The sequence below is a fragment of the Echiichthys vipera genome, assembly GCF_963691815.1.
Source record: "Echiichthys vipera genome assembly, chromosome: 2".
In the NCBI taxonomy this organism is placed as follows: Eukaryota; Metazoa; Chordata; class Actinopteri; order Perciformes; family Trachinidae; genus Echiichthys; species Echiichthys vipera.
Genome location: NC_139827.1, coordinates 37,097,557 through 37,115,848, shown reverse-complemented (window position 1 = coordinate 37,115,848; position 18,292 = coordinate 37,097,557). Strand labels below are relative to the sequence as shown.

At 44.5% G+C, this 18,292-nt stretch overlaps 1 protein-coding gene across 1 annotated transcript in view; it reads right to left on the bottom strand.

The window, feature by feature from the left end:
- The window catches only part of LOC310962982 (glycine receptor subunit beta-like), a gene marked incomplete at its 3' end in the record, with an annotated part of 302,029 nt that overhangs the window by 64,506 nt on the left and 219,231 nt on the right, over positions 1-18,292 (bottom strand). The window contains exon 7 of the mRNA XM_083935608.1: positions 4,157-4,294. Coding sequence (XP_083791734.1) covers positions 4,157-4,294 — 138 coding nt within the window. The remainder of the gene's footprint in view (positions 1-4,156; positions 4,295-18,292) is intronic.

Below are 18,292 nucleotides of genomic sequence, written 5' to 3'. Positions count from 1 at the left end.
GATGATAAGAATCAAGGCTTAAGGACAACTACATGCCAACATTGACTAACAGACATAGCGCCGCCTTTTGGAACCAGAATAAATTACAAATATCAGCTGATTTACATGAAACTTACCTTGTGGGTTCTACACTTGATGTAGGGAAACACAATGGATGGTTTGTGTATGTTGCATAATGGCATGGCAGCCATTTTGTGACATCCGCCATAAACAGTAAGTTTCTCTAACTTCAGCATACATTGTCCAAACCGCACCACATTTCACAGAGATGATTAAAATCCAGGCCTGAAGACAACTCCATGCCAATATCGACTAACAGACACAGCGTTACCTACTGACAACAGTAAATCAGAATTGTTTGACAAAATTAATCAGATTTACATGGAATTCTCAATATCGAAAGCACACTGCCGTGATTGCCGGCGACCAGCTACCCACCCGGCTTGCACCGGGTTCGAGGCCCCATTCATCGCTGCTTGCAGCTTTAATTATTATTATTATTTTCATTATCTGTTTTGTTTACATTGTATATATATATGTATATATGTGTCAAGTCAGTCAAGTCAAGTCGAATTTTATTTATATAGCACATTTACAAATGGCTGAGCCGCACCAAAGTGCTTCACAAGAAAGTGCTAAGTGCAGTAGACATAGGAATGACAAGAGGGTTAAAATGCAAAAGAGAGAAAATTTTAAAAGGAGGACACCAAGCGCTGGCTCTTAAAGGAGACACTTATCGACAGCAAGGGAAAAAAGCTTGGTCTATAAAAGGGAAAAAAACAATAAAATAATAAGAGACTGCGCTGCACAGATGTTGGAAAGGCTGTTCCAGAGTCTGGGGGCTGCTACTGCAAAGGCTCTGTCCCGCCTAGTTGTTAGTCTGGTCCTGGGCACTTCCAACAGCAGTTGGTCAGCTGCCCGTAGTGCTCTGGAGGATGTGTGGTGGTGGAGGTACAAGGGGGCCAGACCGTGGAGTAATTTATAAACAGTCAGTAGAAGTTTAAAATCAATGCGGTAGCGGATGGGACATCAGTGGAGCGATGCAATGTTTATTTGGATTTGCCCTGTCAAAGCACTTAGTAAACTGCTGTTTTTAAATGTGCTATACAAATAGAATTATCATCATTATTATTATAATAATAATAATAATTATTATTATTATTATTCCTGTTTTGACTGTCATGTAACAGGAAGTTGTTCCTTTATAACTTACGCATTTTGGATTATCATTATTCATTTTGATTATCACAATTCTTTTGATAACTTTACAGTACATCATAGCCATCGAAAGATTATGTGTGTAAAGTTTCAGTGCATTTCAAGTGCAGTGCATGTGCCCCCAGCCCCCTCCAGCTTGGGTCCCTAAAAACCTTTGCGAAAACAATAGCATTGTCAGCACTGCTGGTACTGGGAGCCATGCGTTGCAAGCAGCATGGCTGCACCCTGCACTGCCCTTTACCTTTAACTCCTGAGAGGCTGGTGACATTTATGTAAAATTCAGTGGGTGTATGTATGCAGAGTATTACCCTTACAGTCCAATAGAGGGCAAGGCCTGTGTGAGATGGAAATTAGCTTATTTGCTATCATTCATGCGTATGGTGGTGGTAGCTGCCAATGCAAGATCTGAGGCGCCTGCACAATCTGAGGTGGGCATGCACAGCTAGCTACGGCTACACCACTTAGACAAACCACATAGGACCTGGTATTCCAAGTATAATATTTAGGATAAAACATTTCTATTGATGAGTGAACAGATAATATTTGATCAGCAGAAGGAAACGGATTCAATTTTTATCCTCAACAGAAACAATACCTGGAGGTTAGAACGTTTGACTCCAATTGGGGAAAAAAGAAAGGTGGAGGATATGTTAGCTTGTTCCGTGTGTAACTACATCCTGAATAAAAAGTGAGAAATTTGACCAAAGACATTACAAACGGGGAGGCCAGTGGCACATTGGTTAGAGGCTGATGGTCATCGAGGCAGCGAGATGGCAACCGTGATGAGGTGAGGAGAGCGCAAGAGGTTCTCAGAATTAAAATCAAGGAGCTAAAGACAATTATAGGAGAAAACTGAAGAACAAACTCCAGCGCAACAACATGAGGGATGTGTGGAGTGGCATGAGAACCATCACCAGATTCCAGAAGACTGGAAGCACATGGTTGGAGGACCGTGTGGACCAGGCCAGTGAACTGAACCTGTTTTCAGGTTTGATACTGCGGTCCATTCCCCACGGGACTCTGTTGCTGCTGGCCCCTCAACTAATACAACTTTACCTCCCCCTACTCCTTCTCCTTCCAGACCCTTTGTCTGCCCCTCACCCCCTCACTTCACACCTACCTATTCCACCCCTCCCCCTGCTCCACATCATGTCCTCCACAGCCAGACGGCCCCAGCCCTCCCCCGACAGACACCTCTACAGTGTCCTTCATGCCTGACCTGGTGAGAAGACAGTTGAGACTCCACTCTGGCAAAGCTGCAGGCCCCTATGGCTTATTTGCTTAAAACCTGTGCCCCCCAGCTGTGTGGAGTACTGAGTCAGATCTTCAGCATGAGCCTGCACCTCCAGAGGGTCCCTGTGCTGTGGAAGATGTCCTGCCTTGTGCATGTGCCAAAGACGCCGCGTCCCAGTGGCCCTCAGGACTACAGATTGGTGGCCCTGACGTCCCACATCATGAAGACCATGGAGAGACTTGTCCTGGACCAGCTAAGGCCTATGGTCAGGCCCTTTCCTGATCCGCTACAGTTTGTTTACCAGCCCCGCCTGGGAGTTGAGGACTGCATCACCTACCTGCTGAACAGAGTCTACAGTCATCTGGTCAAGCCTTTGAGCACTGTGAGAGTCATGTTCTTTGACTTCTCCAGTGTCTTCAACACCATCCGTCCGGCTCTTCTGGGTGAGGAGAGGGCTGCGATACAGGTAGAGGCCCCCATTATGTTCTGGATTGTGGATTACTTGATGAGCAGACCACAGTATGTAAGCCTACAGAACTGTGTGTCTAACAGAGTGGTCAGCTACACTTGGGCCCTACAGGGGACTGTCCTCTCTCCCTTTCTCTTCACCTCAGACTTCAACTATTGCACTCCTGCCACCTTCAGAAGTTTTCTGATGACTCAGCAATAGTTGGCTGCATTGAAAAGGGGGATGAAAGTGAATACTAACTTGACTAAAACAAAGGAACTCGTAGTGGATCTGAGGAGGGTGAAAACACCTATGACCCCTGTCTCCATCCAGGGGGTCCCTGTGGACACTGTAGAGGAGGAGTAAGTACCTGGGGGTGCACTTCAAGAATAAGTTGAACTGGACTCGAAACGGAGAGGCTGTCTACAAAAAGGAGTCAACTCTTCTTCCTGAGGAGGCTGAGATCCTTAAACATCTGCCTGACAATGCTGAGGATGCTCTATGAGTCTGTTGTGGCCAGTGCAATTTTCACTGAAGTCACATGCTGGGGCAGTGGGCTGTAGGTTGCAGACACCAACAGACTGAACAAACTGATCAGTAGGGCCCGTGATGTCGTGGGGGAGGAGCTGGACACCCTGACGGCCGTGGTCGAGAGGAGGATGCTGTGCAGGCTCCGGTCTATCCTGGACAATGTCTCACACCCTCTCTACGACACACTGGCCCAGCAGAGGAGCACCTTTAGCAGAAGACTCCTCGCACCCAGATGCACCACAGAACCACACTAATACAATTCTTTTAAAATTGTATTAGATATGTTTAGAACGGAATCATATTTAATTAAAATTGTGTCAAAATTTAGCATGATAAAATGTTAAAAAAATAATTCTCTTGTTCATTTTAAATGGGAATAAATACATGATGTTTGAAATGAGTCTAAATAAATGTGTATATTCAAATTCAAGCAAATCAAACTGAATTAAAACTGGTTCCAAATTAACTGTCCGTCATTTCTTATCATTAAGTCTGCATTTCTTACATACACTTTGTATTTGCATACTAGAAGACTTTTCGCACATTGTTTCTTGTCCACCTCAGATCATACAGACTGGTTTTTCCAAGTGGTGTAGCCGTAGCTAGTTTTCAAAGATGGCCGTCCTTCTGCACATGCGCACCGCAGATCGTTCAAGTGCCTCAGATCGTGCATTGACAGTAATATTAAAGTTTTAGCTATAATTATATAGTTAATAAACACTAACCTGTTCCTTGGTAGTACTTTGTGCAGTTTCCATATTTTATGTCCTCTTGTTTGATGTCGAATTGAGGGAGAGCAATCTCTTCCATCTGAACTGGATCAGACTGCCACATGAACACAAGATCACTGGTGGTATAGCCAACTAAAAGATAAAAGTGAAAATGAATAATCTATAAGATCCACATCAACAGTTTTACCACACCAGTTATTTGTTTCAAAACACACATTATTTGTACATTATATGGTTAAAATTGTATTATTAAAAAATATATAATATTATTAACTTTTTTTTTTATTTACCTTTTCCAATTGCTTGTGACAGGCCTTATAACAGATTATAATGTATGTCTTTAAGCACTCTAGCTTCCAGCCCTCTGGCACCCCAGGCTTATGTTTAGGGACAAATGATATCTTACTGTGCTCAACTAACCAGAATGTAAAAATACAGAAGAAAAAAAGTTAACTGACCAAATCGCAGAATTTGAAAGTCTGTATGCCTCCTACTCCCAACCTCTTTTCATCTCATCCGAAACGACCAAATCGTTCCCGACATAAATATTATGAATATGAAAAGAAAATTGGAAAACAATCAGATACGAATATCCAAGGCATCAAGATTTATAACAGAAATTCGTACTAGGTCTGGCAGTATAACAAAAGATCAATTGGAAATCAATCAAAAATTGAAACAATTTTATCTCAGGCTATATACAACAGTATTGAAAGGGGACGTCAAGCTTTTACAGATTTTTTTGACAGTCTGGACATTCCTCCTATTACTCATGATGCTGATGAGGAGCCTATTACGTTGAAATAGGTTACTCTAGCCATACGTAGCTTGCAGAGTTCAAAAGCACCCAGCCCAGATGGGTGTATGCACAAATTTCTACAAGATTTTTACTGCAGATATTGCACCTCTCCTTTTAAAGGTCTTTAATGAATCATCAGAAAGTGGCCTACTTCCAACAACATTCTACCCAGCATCAATCTCTCTACTTCATAAACCAGAGCTTATCAAACAGACCAGTGAGTCTACTAAACGTTGACACTAAAATTATAGCTAAAATAATGGCCATTAGATTAGAATATGTACTCCCAATGATAATTCATGAGGGGATTTAAGGTTCACAATATTCCTATATTATTTGATATTAATATAGGATAATATAATATGTAGAATAGAATAGAATAGAATAGCCTTTATTGTCATTGCATTTGCATACAACGAAATTGGAGTGCTACTCCCCCTTGGTAGATTTTAGAAAAGAATATATAATATATATAATAAAACAATAAGCAAAGTATAATAAAAGCAATAAAAACACAATATAGTATAAACAATATAATAATGTGAACGGTATAAACAGATGGGGAACAGTATAAACAGATGGGGAACAGTATAAACAGTTGGGTGGAGAACAGAAACTATACTAAAATATGTATATTTAGAGTGGAGCATGTTATTATTGCACAAGAATTTGAAAGTGGCTTTTTTCAGTTTAAAGTGGCCTTGTTTCAAGTTATTTAAATTCTAAATTTTAAATCTGATCAATGTGATCAATATTTGTGACATTTGAGGTAGTTTGTTTCATTGTTTTTTTTTTTTGTTATTGACTGCAGTGATAGCTCTAGAAAAGAAGCTATCTCTGAGTCTGTTTGTCCGTGATTTTTGTGACCTGAGCGTCGGCCTGAGGGTAACAGGTCAAACAGGTGGTTGCTGGGGTGAAAGGAGTCCTTGATAATGTTTTCAGCTTTCAGCTCTGCTGAGGTAGCGAGAGCTGGCAATGTCCTCCAGGCTGGGCAGAGGGCACCCAGTGATTTTCTGGGCTGTGTTGATGACCCTCTGCAGCGCCTTCCTGTCTGCAGCTGAGCACCCTGCATACCACGCTGTGATGCAGTACGTCAGGATGCTCTCTATGGCGGCTCTGTAGAACATCACAAGCAGCTTCTCCTCCAGGTTATTTCTCCTGAGCACCCTCAGGAAGTGGAGACGCTGCTGGGCTTTCTTAACCATCGCCGTGGTGTTTGCAGTCCAGGAGAGGTCATCAGCCATCTGCACACCCAGGAACCTGATGGAGTGGACCCTTTCCACACAGTCCCCGTGGATGTAAAGGGGGGCTCGGTCCGCTCTGGCCTTTCTGAAGTCCAGTACCAATTCCTTTGTTTTTGTGGTGTTCAGTTGGAGGTTGTTTACTGAACACCATGTCGTCAGTCTGTTTACCTCGTCCCTGTAGTCGGACTCGTCTCCCCCTAAGATGAGCCCGACCACCGTGGTGTCGTCGGCAAACTTGATGAAAGTGTTTGAGAGATGGGTCGGGGAGCAGTCGTGTGTGTATAGGGTGAACAGAAGGGGACTCAATGCGCATTCCTGTGGAGAGCCTGTGCTGAGGGTGATCGCGGTGGAGATGTGAGGGCCAAGTCTGACAGACTGTGGTCGGTTTGTCAGGAAGTCTTTAATCCAGTGGCAGATGGGGGTGGAGAGGCCCAGATGAGAGAGTTTCTGCACCAGGATCTCTGGTATGATGTGGTTGAATGCTGAGCTGAAGTCCAGGAAGATCCTCACGTAGCTCCCCTTGTGCTCCAGGTGGCTCAGCGCGGTGTGAAGTGCTGTGGTGATGGCGTCCTCGGTGGATCTGTTTGTCCTGTAGGCAAACTGATGGGGATCCAGAGTGGGAGGCAGACAGGCCCTGATGTGCTAAGAGACCATTGGGGCTGTCCACTGCTGTCTTCTTGGGGACGGGGATGATTGTGGAGACTTTGAGGCAGGGTGGTATGGTGGCCTGTGCCAGGGACTGGTTAAAAATCCTTGTGAAGACTCCAGTCAGTTGGTCAGCGCACGCTCTGAGCACCTTGCCAGGTACTCCGTCTGGGCCGGTCGCCTTCCTGGGGTTCACTGTCCTCAGCACTCGTCCCACTTCATGTTCCTGAAATGACAGTGTTGCGGTGCTGGAGGGAGGTGGGAGTGGTGTGGCTGCTGAGGACCTGTCTGTCTAGAAGCGGGCAAAGAAGAGATTGAGCTCCTCTGCCAGCGAGGCGTCAGTCCTAGCAGTTCCCTGGTTGTTGCTTCTGTAGTTGGTTATGTTATTTATTCCCTGCCACATCTTTCTGGGGTCATTCACAGCAAAGTGGTCTTCAATCTTCCTCTTAAAAGCCGCCTTGGCCTCCTTGATGCCTCTTTTCAGGTCTGACCTGGCCGCACTGTACAGGGCCCTGACCCCTGACTTGAAGGCGGTGTTGCGGTTTTTTAGGAGGGACTGGACTTCACTGTTCATCCAGGGCTTCTGGTTCAGAAAGACCCTGACCCTTTTTTCGACGGTGACGTTGTCGACACAGTTCTTGATGTAGGAGAGCACAGTGTCAGTGTGCTCCTGGAGGTTATGGTTATAGAATAAATCCCATACTGTCCTTGAGAAACAGTCCTGCAGCTGAGAGAGGGCTCCCTCAGGCCACGTTTTTATTGTCTTTGTTAGTGGCTTTGTATTCCTCAGCAGGGTGGTGTAGGTGGGGGTGAGGGACATGCTGAGATGGTCAGATCCAGCAAGGTGGGGGAGGGGTGTCGCTCTGTAGGCATGTTTGATGTTAGAGTAAACATGGTCCAAAGTATTTTCCCCTCTGGTGGCAAAATTCACGTATTGTACGAATTTTGGGAGCACAGTCCTTAAACACGCTTGATTGAAGTCACCGGCAACGGTAAAGACCCCATCCGGGTGGGCGAGCTGCTGTTTGTTTATGGTAGCAAGCAGGAGGCTGAGGGCCGTGCTAACGTTAGCATCCGGTGGGATGTAAACAGCTATCACAATGGCTACAGTGAACTCCCTCGGTAAATAAAAAGGTCTGCACGAGACTGCCAGAACCTCTAGATCAGGAGAACAGTGTGTGTCAATGATCCTGCTGTCACAGCACCACTCGTTATGTATGTAAACGCAAAGCCCCCCTCCTCTGCTCTTACCCGAGTCTCCGTTTCTGTCCTGCCGGTGTAGCATGCGGTCTGCTAGCTGGTAAAGCCACGGGTGAAGGCACGTCTCCGTGATGACAATAACGCTGCAGTTTCGCACAAAACTGGTTGTTGCCCGTCTGTAGCTCCAGTTCAACCATTTTATGGGTGATGGATCTGGTGTTGGAGATGAAGAGGCTTGGTAATGCTGGCCTGTGCGGTTGTTTACGTAGCCTAGCATCTGGGCCCGACCGGCATCCTCGCTTCTGCTTCCTCTCTCTCCGCCGCCTCCTGCGCTTCCTGGGCGGGATGACCATCCACGGAGATCCCGGTGGTCTCACGATGTCCTCCGGGAAGTTGTGTTTTTACTGATAGTCGCCAGTTACAGACAGAGTGTGCCTTAGGCCCAGGTCGATTAGGTTCTGGCGACTATATGTGATGGCTGCAGTGCAAAAGTCCAACAAAACATTCAAAAAAAGTAATAAAACAAAACACCAAGTTGGAGAGCTAAGAGCCGCTGCACCCGCGCGCCGCCATCTTGTTTTAACCAAAAAAAATAATAAAAAAAATAAGGAACGCTTCACGAATTTGCATGTCATCCTTGCGCAGGGGCCATGTGGAAAGGCAGTGCTGCGACTCAACCCCGGCTTCGGCTTCTGAGGCTGAAAAACTGAACGCCAAACTAATTTGAGTACGAGGAATGGAAAAGCGAGCAAACCTACGCATTTAGGGTTTTGCCGGAAGGTGTTGACAAAGATGTCACATTGTTTTTTAGGGTTACTCTTCACGAGATTCTTCAGTCTGACTTTCATGGGGGCTTGGATCCGGAGCATGCTCGTCCCTCCCTACATTCTTGAGGTTTCAACAGAAGGAGAGGGAGAGACTACTTGCTAGAGAAATGGGGACGTCCAATGGCAGAACCATAACATAAGCTTCTATCAAGCTTCACTCAGCCAGGATCCCCTTTGGCATTGGCTATCCTGCTCACAACACCAAGCAGGATAAAGCATTGTTTGGTGCGTAGAATGACTCTTATAAAACAATGTAATCTTTGTTTCAATCTCCATCTCCCCTTGTGATAGGCATTTAGATGAACATTTTCGGTTCATAACACTGGAGGTTGGAGATGTGTTTTCCTTTCTTGTTTTGTATTTGTTTATTTAAATTTTTTGTCTAAACTTTGAACATGTCTTGCGTCATTACCTGGGATCTACCTCACAGCATAGTTCTACCACTCTATCCTCATGACTATTATTGTCTTTATTGTTGTAGTTTTTTAGTTTTTTGTTTCAAAATTTCTTTATTGAATTTTTGCAGACAGGCAAAGAAAAGTGCAACAGTTGCATATTGCGTCTGCTTTAAAGTGAAAATAAAGAAAAAAAATCCACAACATGAATCCCACTATCCCTCCCAACAACCAATGTCAGATGTAGTCACAGCAAATAACTAGGCAACTAGACAAAATAGAGTAAAAAAACTGTAAATAATAGTAAAAATAAATCAAGTAATTAAAGACAGAAGAAAAAAAAAAGGGGGGGGGGGGGTAATCTAAGCACTAGGAAGTCTCCTCAGCATCATCAAGTTTGTGGAATGCTGTAAAAGATCCCTTCTGTGAAAACCTTTACTTCTCTGACTCTAGACATTAAAAAATTTCACGTATCCAACTATTATGAGTCGGTGGAGAAACATGTTTCCATTTAAGCAGAATGTTTCGTCTGGAAAGCAGGGTGGTAAAGGCCATGACATGCTGTGTAGTAATAGGCAGATTTTCAGACGGAGGGAGCCCAAAAAGGGCAGTCAGGGGATTTGGTTCCAAATCTGTGTTGAGAGCCTGTTTAAGGGTTTGGAATATATGGGACCAAAATTCAGCAAGCTTTGGGCATGTCCAGAACATGTGTGCGTGATTCGCTGGGGACTGCTTATAATGGTTACAAGCATCACTGTGAATAGGGTATATCTTAGCCAATTTAACATTGGTGAAATGGGCTCTATGAAGCACCTGCCACTGTAATAGGCCGTGCCTGGCACAACTCAAGGATGAGTAGACCGGTTTTAAAATGTCCCTCCACTGGACCTCAGTAATGTCTACCCCCAAATACTTGGGGGTAGACATTACTCATTACTCATTATACTCTATATACATTATACTCTAATACTCTACCCATGCATTTTAGGCGATACAGTGGGGACTGGGCTAACAAATGAGACATTTGTATTAAAATGTCTCATTTGAAGGTACCAAATAAGTGGCTATAAGGCAGGCTGTATTTGTCCGCCAAAGATGCAAAGGATGTAAAAACCCTTTCGTCATACAAGTTAAGCGTTACAATTAAACGGTTTGAGGCCCTTATCTGACCATATGCGAAACATAGGATCGGTGCGGGAAGGGAGAAATTTAATGGTATTGGTGACGACCGGATTAGGTGAGACCTTATGGGCAATTATGGTGAGCTGTGTGCAAATCGAAGTATGCAAAGAGCAGGAAGAAGTATGAGCCCTGGGTGGGCAGACGTCTGCTTCTTCACCGTGGAGCAAATATAAAAGTTTATTAATGTTGCAGGCCCAGAAGTAGTGGCAGAAATTAGGGAGCGCGAGTCTCCCTTCAGGTTTAAGGAGTTGAAGAATATGTTTTTTGATATGAGCTGGTTTATTATGCCAAATAAAAGCGTTAAGTCGCTGGTCTAAATAAGCAAAAAACGGTTTAATAAGACAGATTGGGAGGTGTTGGAAAAGTTACAGAAACTTCGGTAAAATTACCATCTTGATAAGATTAACCTGGCCTGCAAGGGACAGGGGGAGGGCCGCCCATCTAGACAAGTCTGACTTGCATTTATCCAATAGCCAAATTGCTGACAATAAATAGCTCACTTTTCTGACTATTCAATTTGTACCCCGATAGATGCCCAAACTGATCCAGAATTGATAAAACTGGGGGGAGGGGGGATGTGGGGTTTGAAATAAGTAAGAGAAGGTCATCAGCATATAAGGAGAGTTTGTGGCCTAGACCAAAAAGAGTGATGCCTTAAAACTTATTCTGGTTTCTAAGCCAGATGGCTAATGGCTAGATGGCTATGTTGAACAACAAGGGCAAGAGCAGACAGCCCTGCTGGGTCCCACGTTTGTGAGAGAAATATGCTGAACGGAAATTAGTGTTTACAGAGGCAGAGGGGATTACATACAGAAGCATAACATTCATTCATCTTCAACTGCTTGTCCCTATCGGGGTCGCAGGGGGAGCGATCTCAGCTGACATTGGGCGTAAGGCGGGGTACACCCTGGACAGGACGCCAGTCTATCACAGGGCACATAGAGACAAACAGAGACAGACAACCATACACACTCACATTAACACCTACGGGCAATTTAGAGTAATCAATTAACCTAACACGTGTATGTCTTTGGACTGTGGGAGGAAGCCGGAGAACCTGGAAAAAACCGACACAGACACAGGGAGAACATGCAAACTCCACACAGAAGGGCCCCAGCCGGGATTCGAACCAGTAACCCTACTGCTGTGAGGCGACAGTGCTAACCACCTCAGCACCATGCCGTCTAGAGACTACGACCGGTCGAAGGCTTTCTCCGCATCTAGCGCCACTATGACCTTAGGAGTGTCTGACCGAAGTGAGAATATGATGTTGAGCAGCCTTCTGCTGTTGAAGAATGGATGTCTCCCTAATGTGAAGCCTGTCTGGTCGAGTGAAATTATTGATAACATCACACTTTTGAGGCCGAAGGAAAGGACCCTAGCAGGGACCTTACAATCTACATTTAAAAGTGAGACCTGTCTGTAGCTGCCACATGAGGTAGGATCCCTGTCTTTCTTCAGGAGCAATGGAATAGATGCCTCATACAAGGTTGCTGGCAGTCTGCCTTCAGTAAAGGAGTCATTGAACATTCTCACAAGGATGGGAGCTAATAGCTTCGAGTATGCCTCATATAACTCGACTGTAAAACCATCGGGACCAGGAGATTTCCTGTTTTGCATACACTTGATCGCTTCATGCACCTTCAACAGATTGGTCTCCCGAATTCCCTAGCAATATATCAATCTGAGGGTACATAAAAGACCCTGGAAACCCAAATCCACAACATCCTTCTAAATATGTAATTTAGGAGTGTATGCACACAATTGTTATAGATTAAGCATATAACAATTATTAACAATTAGTTTAAATTCAAATTCAAAATATATAATAATATATAATATATATTTCAGCTTTTTTAACCGTCCTGGTTTTGGATTTGAAGTGGGCGTGGTCATATTCAGAAATATTTCACATCACTACACCTTTCAAGAAGTACTGTCGACACGTTATTTTTCTCTCTCTCCGCTCCACCTCTCAGTCACTCACTCAAATTTCACTCTAACCCTGACAACTTTTGAAATATAGCTCGTTATATTCGCATATTTGATCCGTCTACCTTGCTAACAATAGCTGTCTTTTACTTTTTTAGTTAGTTGTCTACCTATCTACTTTACCTATCTTTAGTTTTTTTAATCATTCGTTGTCCAGCTATCTACCTAGCTATCATTAGCTATCCAGCTATCTAGCTCCGCTCTTCCGCATCATGCCCGTGTGTGTGTGTGTGTTGTCCCTGGATGCACAAACACCGGTTAAGAAAACCCATCTATTTTATTACCCATCTACGGTTAAGTCCACCGGAGAAACCGGAGTGGACCATGTTTTTAAGGAGCTGCGGTGGACTGGACCACAAAAACTCCTGTATATGCAGCTCTCATTTCCCCCATGACTGGTTCAACAGTTTCAGCTAAATAATCCGTCTATAATCTGGATCTTCCCCATGTTTTACCTGGAGGTGTCCCCTCTCTCCCTCTCCAAATAGCCAAATCTGGAGCTGGCAGGGGTGAACCAACACCTCACATCCTGGATCCTGGATTACCTCACTAACCGGCCACAGTATGTGAGGACTCGGGACTACGCGTTGGACACAATAATCTGCAGTACGGGGGCCCCACAGGGAACGATCCTGGCTCCTTTCCTGTTCCCCCTGTACACCGCAGACTTCTACCACCATCCCCTCACTGCCATCTACAAAAGTTCTCTGACGACTCTGCTATCGTCGGCCTCATCAGGGACGGTGACGACGGAGCCTACAGAGAACTTATTCAGGACTTTGTGGACCGGTGGCCAAGGAACCACCTCCAGCTCAACGCCGGAAAGACCAAAGAGCTGGTGGTGGATTTCCGCAGGCACAAACTACCCTGCACACAGGTGAACATCCGGGGGAACAGACATTGAGATGGTGATATCTTACAAGTACCTGGGAGTTCACCTGAACAATAAACTGGACTGGTCTGACCATACTGCAGCAACACACAAGAAAGGTCAGAGCAGACTGTATCTTCTGAGGAAGCTCAGGTCCTTTGGAGTGCAAGGGGCACTCCTGACCTCCTATTATGACTCTGTGGTGGCATCAGCCATTTTCTATGGAGTAGTCTGCTGGAGCAGCAGCATATCAGTCGCAGACGGGAGGAGACTTCATAAACTTATCAAGAAGGCCGGCTCCATCCTGGGATGCCCTGTGGACTCAGTGCAGGTGGTGGGAGAGAGCAGGATGATGGACAAGCTGTCATCGCTGCTGGTGCAGGAGTCCCACTCCCTGCAGGTCACTCTCACAGCACTGGGCAGCTCCTTCAGCAACAGACTGATACACGCTAAGTGTGCAAAGGAGCGGTATCGGAGGTCCTTCCTTCCTGCTGCTGTCAGACTATATAATCAGCACTGCTCCCAATAGACTATTGACCTCATCCTGTACCCTGCACTGTGCAATATGCCTGTACTAAGGTCACTTCTGTTTTTTGCACTATTTGGTCATATTTACTCATATTTATTTATTATATAATATATTATTACAAAACGAACAAAACAAGAACAACTGCACTATATCATGTGAATATGTATATATGTCTATTTCTATTTCTTCCCTTTTTAACTTATTTTGTAATATGTTTCTGCTTGTAATATTCTGTTGCTGCTGTGACAAACAAATTTCCCCGTCTGCGGGACATTAAAGGTTTTCTGATTCTGATTCTGATGTATCACGGATGTATCCATGTGAATAATGTAAATTGTAAACATTATCTAAGTTGGACGTGCTAACAGTTAGGCTGGTGATTTGTAACTAAGCTAACATGAGTCAAATGTACACTATTATGTGGCGTGTGTCTTGGGCGAACTTTAATTAATTTAGCCAGGTAATCACTGTTAGTGTTACCTACTGTAAAGTGTGTAAGATAGCATATCAGATGACATTAGTTTAGTGGGTAACTGTAGTCCGTTTAGTCCGTGTTAGCTTTGATATTGTTTATTAATGTTAGCAGGCTTTGTAGATGACATTCTCAGAGCTAAATCTGGCCGACAAAGTGAGACTAATTTCAGAATCATCTTTCAGAGAATCCCTGTTGCAGAGTGTGCAGCATTCCTCACTCCCAAACCACTGGTGAAGGTTCCGAGGACAGGGAAGCGTGTCATATGTTGCACGAATAAGGAAGCTGAGCCTTGCCTGCAGGATTTTCCAGAAGTCTGTCCAACTGATGTTTCAATTGATGACTCCTTCCCAGGTTGTCCAACTTCCTTGTCGGCCCTGTGACACAGCCTTGATCTTCCTCCAACCTTGTCACCTCTGCCACCACCATCTCCTTCCTCTCTTTGCGGTTGGCCTTGGACCAGAACCGTGGTGCTTCTCCCCACCCTAGGCCTGCCCTTCCTGCCTGGACTCTGCCGACAATCTCTTGATGTTGCAGCTGATAGGTGTTCCCCCCGGCCGCTGTTGTTGGAGTTAGTTGTTCGTTCCCCAGCCCTTGTCCTTCCTCCTTAACCAGAGCCAAAAGCTTCCTCTGCCAGCTCCTTGGTTGCCTTCTTCAGGCTTCCTACTGTCACTCCTGCGTCCCTGGCGTGTGGTTGGCGCCTTCTGAGGCTCCACCCACTTCCACTGGATAGATGGTGGTCTTCCAGCCAGCCATCCGACATTCAGCAGCCAATTCTGAGCACTTGGCCTTTTTTCATTCATAGGCGCCTCAATCCCCTCCTCCGCTGGTACCGTGAGCTCAATGAGGAGCAGGGATTTTGCCTTAGAGGACCACGCTACTATGTTCGGGCGGAGCGATGTAGCAGGGATCTCAACCGGGAAGGGAAACTGGCTGCTGAGGTCGACTCTGGTTAGGGGCCAACAGCCTAGGTGTTTCTTTTGGCCTGGTGTCTCTTTTATTCTGTGCCTCTGCCCAACTAACTGAGTATATGTATAATGTGAGTGAAATATGAGCATTTGTCTAGTCTAGTAAATACTGTATGTAAACAGTTTACACCATCATATTGTAGACTATACTGTGATCGAGTAATGATACTTAGTGTTGTCAATATTAATATAGATATAGATATGACTGTATATGATATGGTAAGACAGTATAACAATATAGTATGGTATAAGGTATAACATACATTGTTATAGTATTAATATAATACTATATTATTCCGCACCGCGCCCGGGCTTTAGGGTACTTGTCCTCCTCTCCCTCTCCCCCCGCTGGCCAGCCCGTTTGTACTCACGCACTCAACGCACTAGGCTTTACCCGCAAAACCTGTTTTGGCCCAGTGCGGAAGGACAGTGTGAGTTTGCCCTTAGTGTAACAATATAGTACAGCAACATATCAGTGAGTTCTGACTTCACAATATACACAGATTAATGACCATTTCACAGTTGGACGTCAACCCTTATATGACCCTGCATCCGCATTTCATACAGTTTTTCCCAAGCAAGCTAGCGGACCCCTCAAGCCCCCCAACACCCCTGACCCTCTGCCCTGTCACTATGACAACCTAACTTTGCCAGGAGCTGCAGGTAACTCTAAAATGATTAAAGTTATGATAAAATATTAATATGATACCAACTAACGCTATACAGCCATTCATTTAACATTGCATTCCTAGCTGTTGCTAACTATTGTAACGTTAGTCAGGAGAAGTATGAAAGCAAAATATTTAGTAACTCAAGGTTCAGAGACCGGCTGACATGAATGATTTTTCATCCAGCAGGGCTTCTGCTTTGTCCTCTGATTCAGAATCAGACAGCTCAAACATATATTATTAAGGCTGAACAGGCTGCTGTTTACTAACGTTAGCTCCGAGGTTTCGCCATGTTGTGTGCTGGTTGTCATGGGAGATGTCAATCAAAATTCGATCGTCCACGCCCAAACAGTCCTGAGACTGGTCTAAACAGCAAAATAAGCTTTGATTTGAGTCGCAACAAAATCTTTAAACTTATTTTCCAACAATAAGTGTGAGCTGAACCTCCATGGTGAACGTGAAATTGCATCCCGTGGAAAACTCATGTCAACTGTGGTAAGAGCATGGTCAGAAGTGACTATTGGGTGATATTCACATGCATTCACACAGTCGAGGAGATTGTTATTGAGTAAAAAGAAATCAATTTGGGAGAATGTGTGGTGTACATGGGAAAAATAGGAGAAACCTTTACCATCGGGATTTCTAAACCCCCAGGGAATGGAAATTCCCAACTGTGATGCATATGTTTTTCTTACATGTGCTGATTTGGATAGTGTAATTTGTGTAGGGGGAGATCTATCAAGCATCATATCCTGCACCAGATTGAAGTCCCCACCCATGATGATGCAGTGCACCTCGAAAAATTGTTCATCGTCCCAGGTGGCTATGACATAGCTGCCATCAGTATCTAGGATTACATTAGCCAGCTCAAACAGGACCGTTTTATGAACGATGATGCCTGCCCCTCTAACTCTATCTGTAAATTTGAAATGGAATAAGTGGCTCATCCACGCCCTCTTAATATGTGGGGTGTGATTTGAGGTGTGTTTCTTGCAGAAACATCACATCCCCCTTAAGGTGCTGTAACTGTGTCAAGACCTTACCGATTTTCTTCATGCCCTTAGGAACAATAATAATAAGTTAGATTGATACCGCATGGCTTAAAGTATTCTGTAGTGTAGTGGTGGACGAGAGTGCAGAGGAAGAGTAAAACAGAACAAAACAAACAACCAAAAAAGGTATTTAAACATTTGTGACCACTCTGAGGGCTACTCCCATAGCAAAGAACATCATCTGAGCACTTTAGCTCGCAGCTAACAGCTAAACTGAGCTTCCGGGTCTTCCGCCCAAAGAGTTACAGTATTTGAAAAAAGAACAATCAGCAAAAACCATGTAAAGGAAATTAGCCATCCGAGGGCACCAAGATGTCTTAAGGAGGGCAAGCCATGAAAGCATTCCTCTACATCAAATAAGATCAATAGAATGCCTGTCTATATAAGACCACATGTATATGCTGTATTGATGTAGGTCCCCACTATACATCAGTTTATGACCAATGGCTTCAGTAGAACCCATTGACTAAATGAGTAACAGAAAGCAAAAAAACTTCAGATAACCCTGCGGCTGTGAGCGCTAAAAATTTAAAATAAAATAAAGCTGTGAAGAAAATCTATAATAACGAACTGAAATCCACATGTAAACCGGCTTCTAGTGCATGGCACAAGAGCCGATTGAGGATAGTCGGAATTCACATAACAGTATAAGCAGGAAAAAAAAAAGATGGAAAAACTGTAATTCAAAAATATCTGAAAACACTGGTTCTCGAGTCAACATGTCCATAGTGTGTTAAAATGTCTGCTTAACAGTTTGTGTTCAAAACGTTTGACGGTCAGAATATCAGCAGTCCGTCAGGCACTTAACTCCGGCCAGTCCAGGGCTGGTTAAAGCCCAGCTATACAGTTAGCATCACATTAACTCACAGTTATCCAGATAACGTGACAGTGGCTCATCCGAGGTGAGAAAACCAGCCCACTGTGGTCATCAGGTCTCTTCCGTTCAGATTGATTTTATGAAGACTCTAGCCTCAGAGACCAAAGAGAGCCTCTTCCTAGTTCCGTCCTTCATCACGATGACAAGCCTGGCAGGGAATAGCAAACAGGTTTGAAGCCCAGGTTGTAAAGCTCTCACTTCTCTATATTTCTGCCGTTGTTCCAGAGCCCCTGTACTGTAACTTTCCTGTCCTGGCTCGGACTTCGCTTATGATCCTCTCCTTCACCTGTGCAGCCTGATAATGACTGGCTGTGCTCTCTGGCCTGGCTTTGACTTCTCGGTTAGTGTGCGATGAGCCCTATAACATTCTGGCGGTGATTCCAAGATGCCTTTGCCGAAAACTTCCATT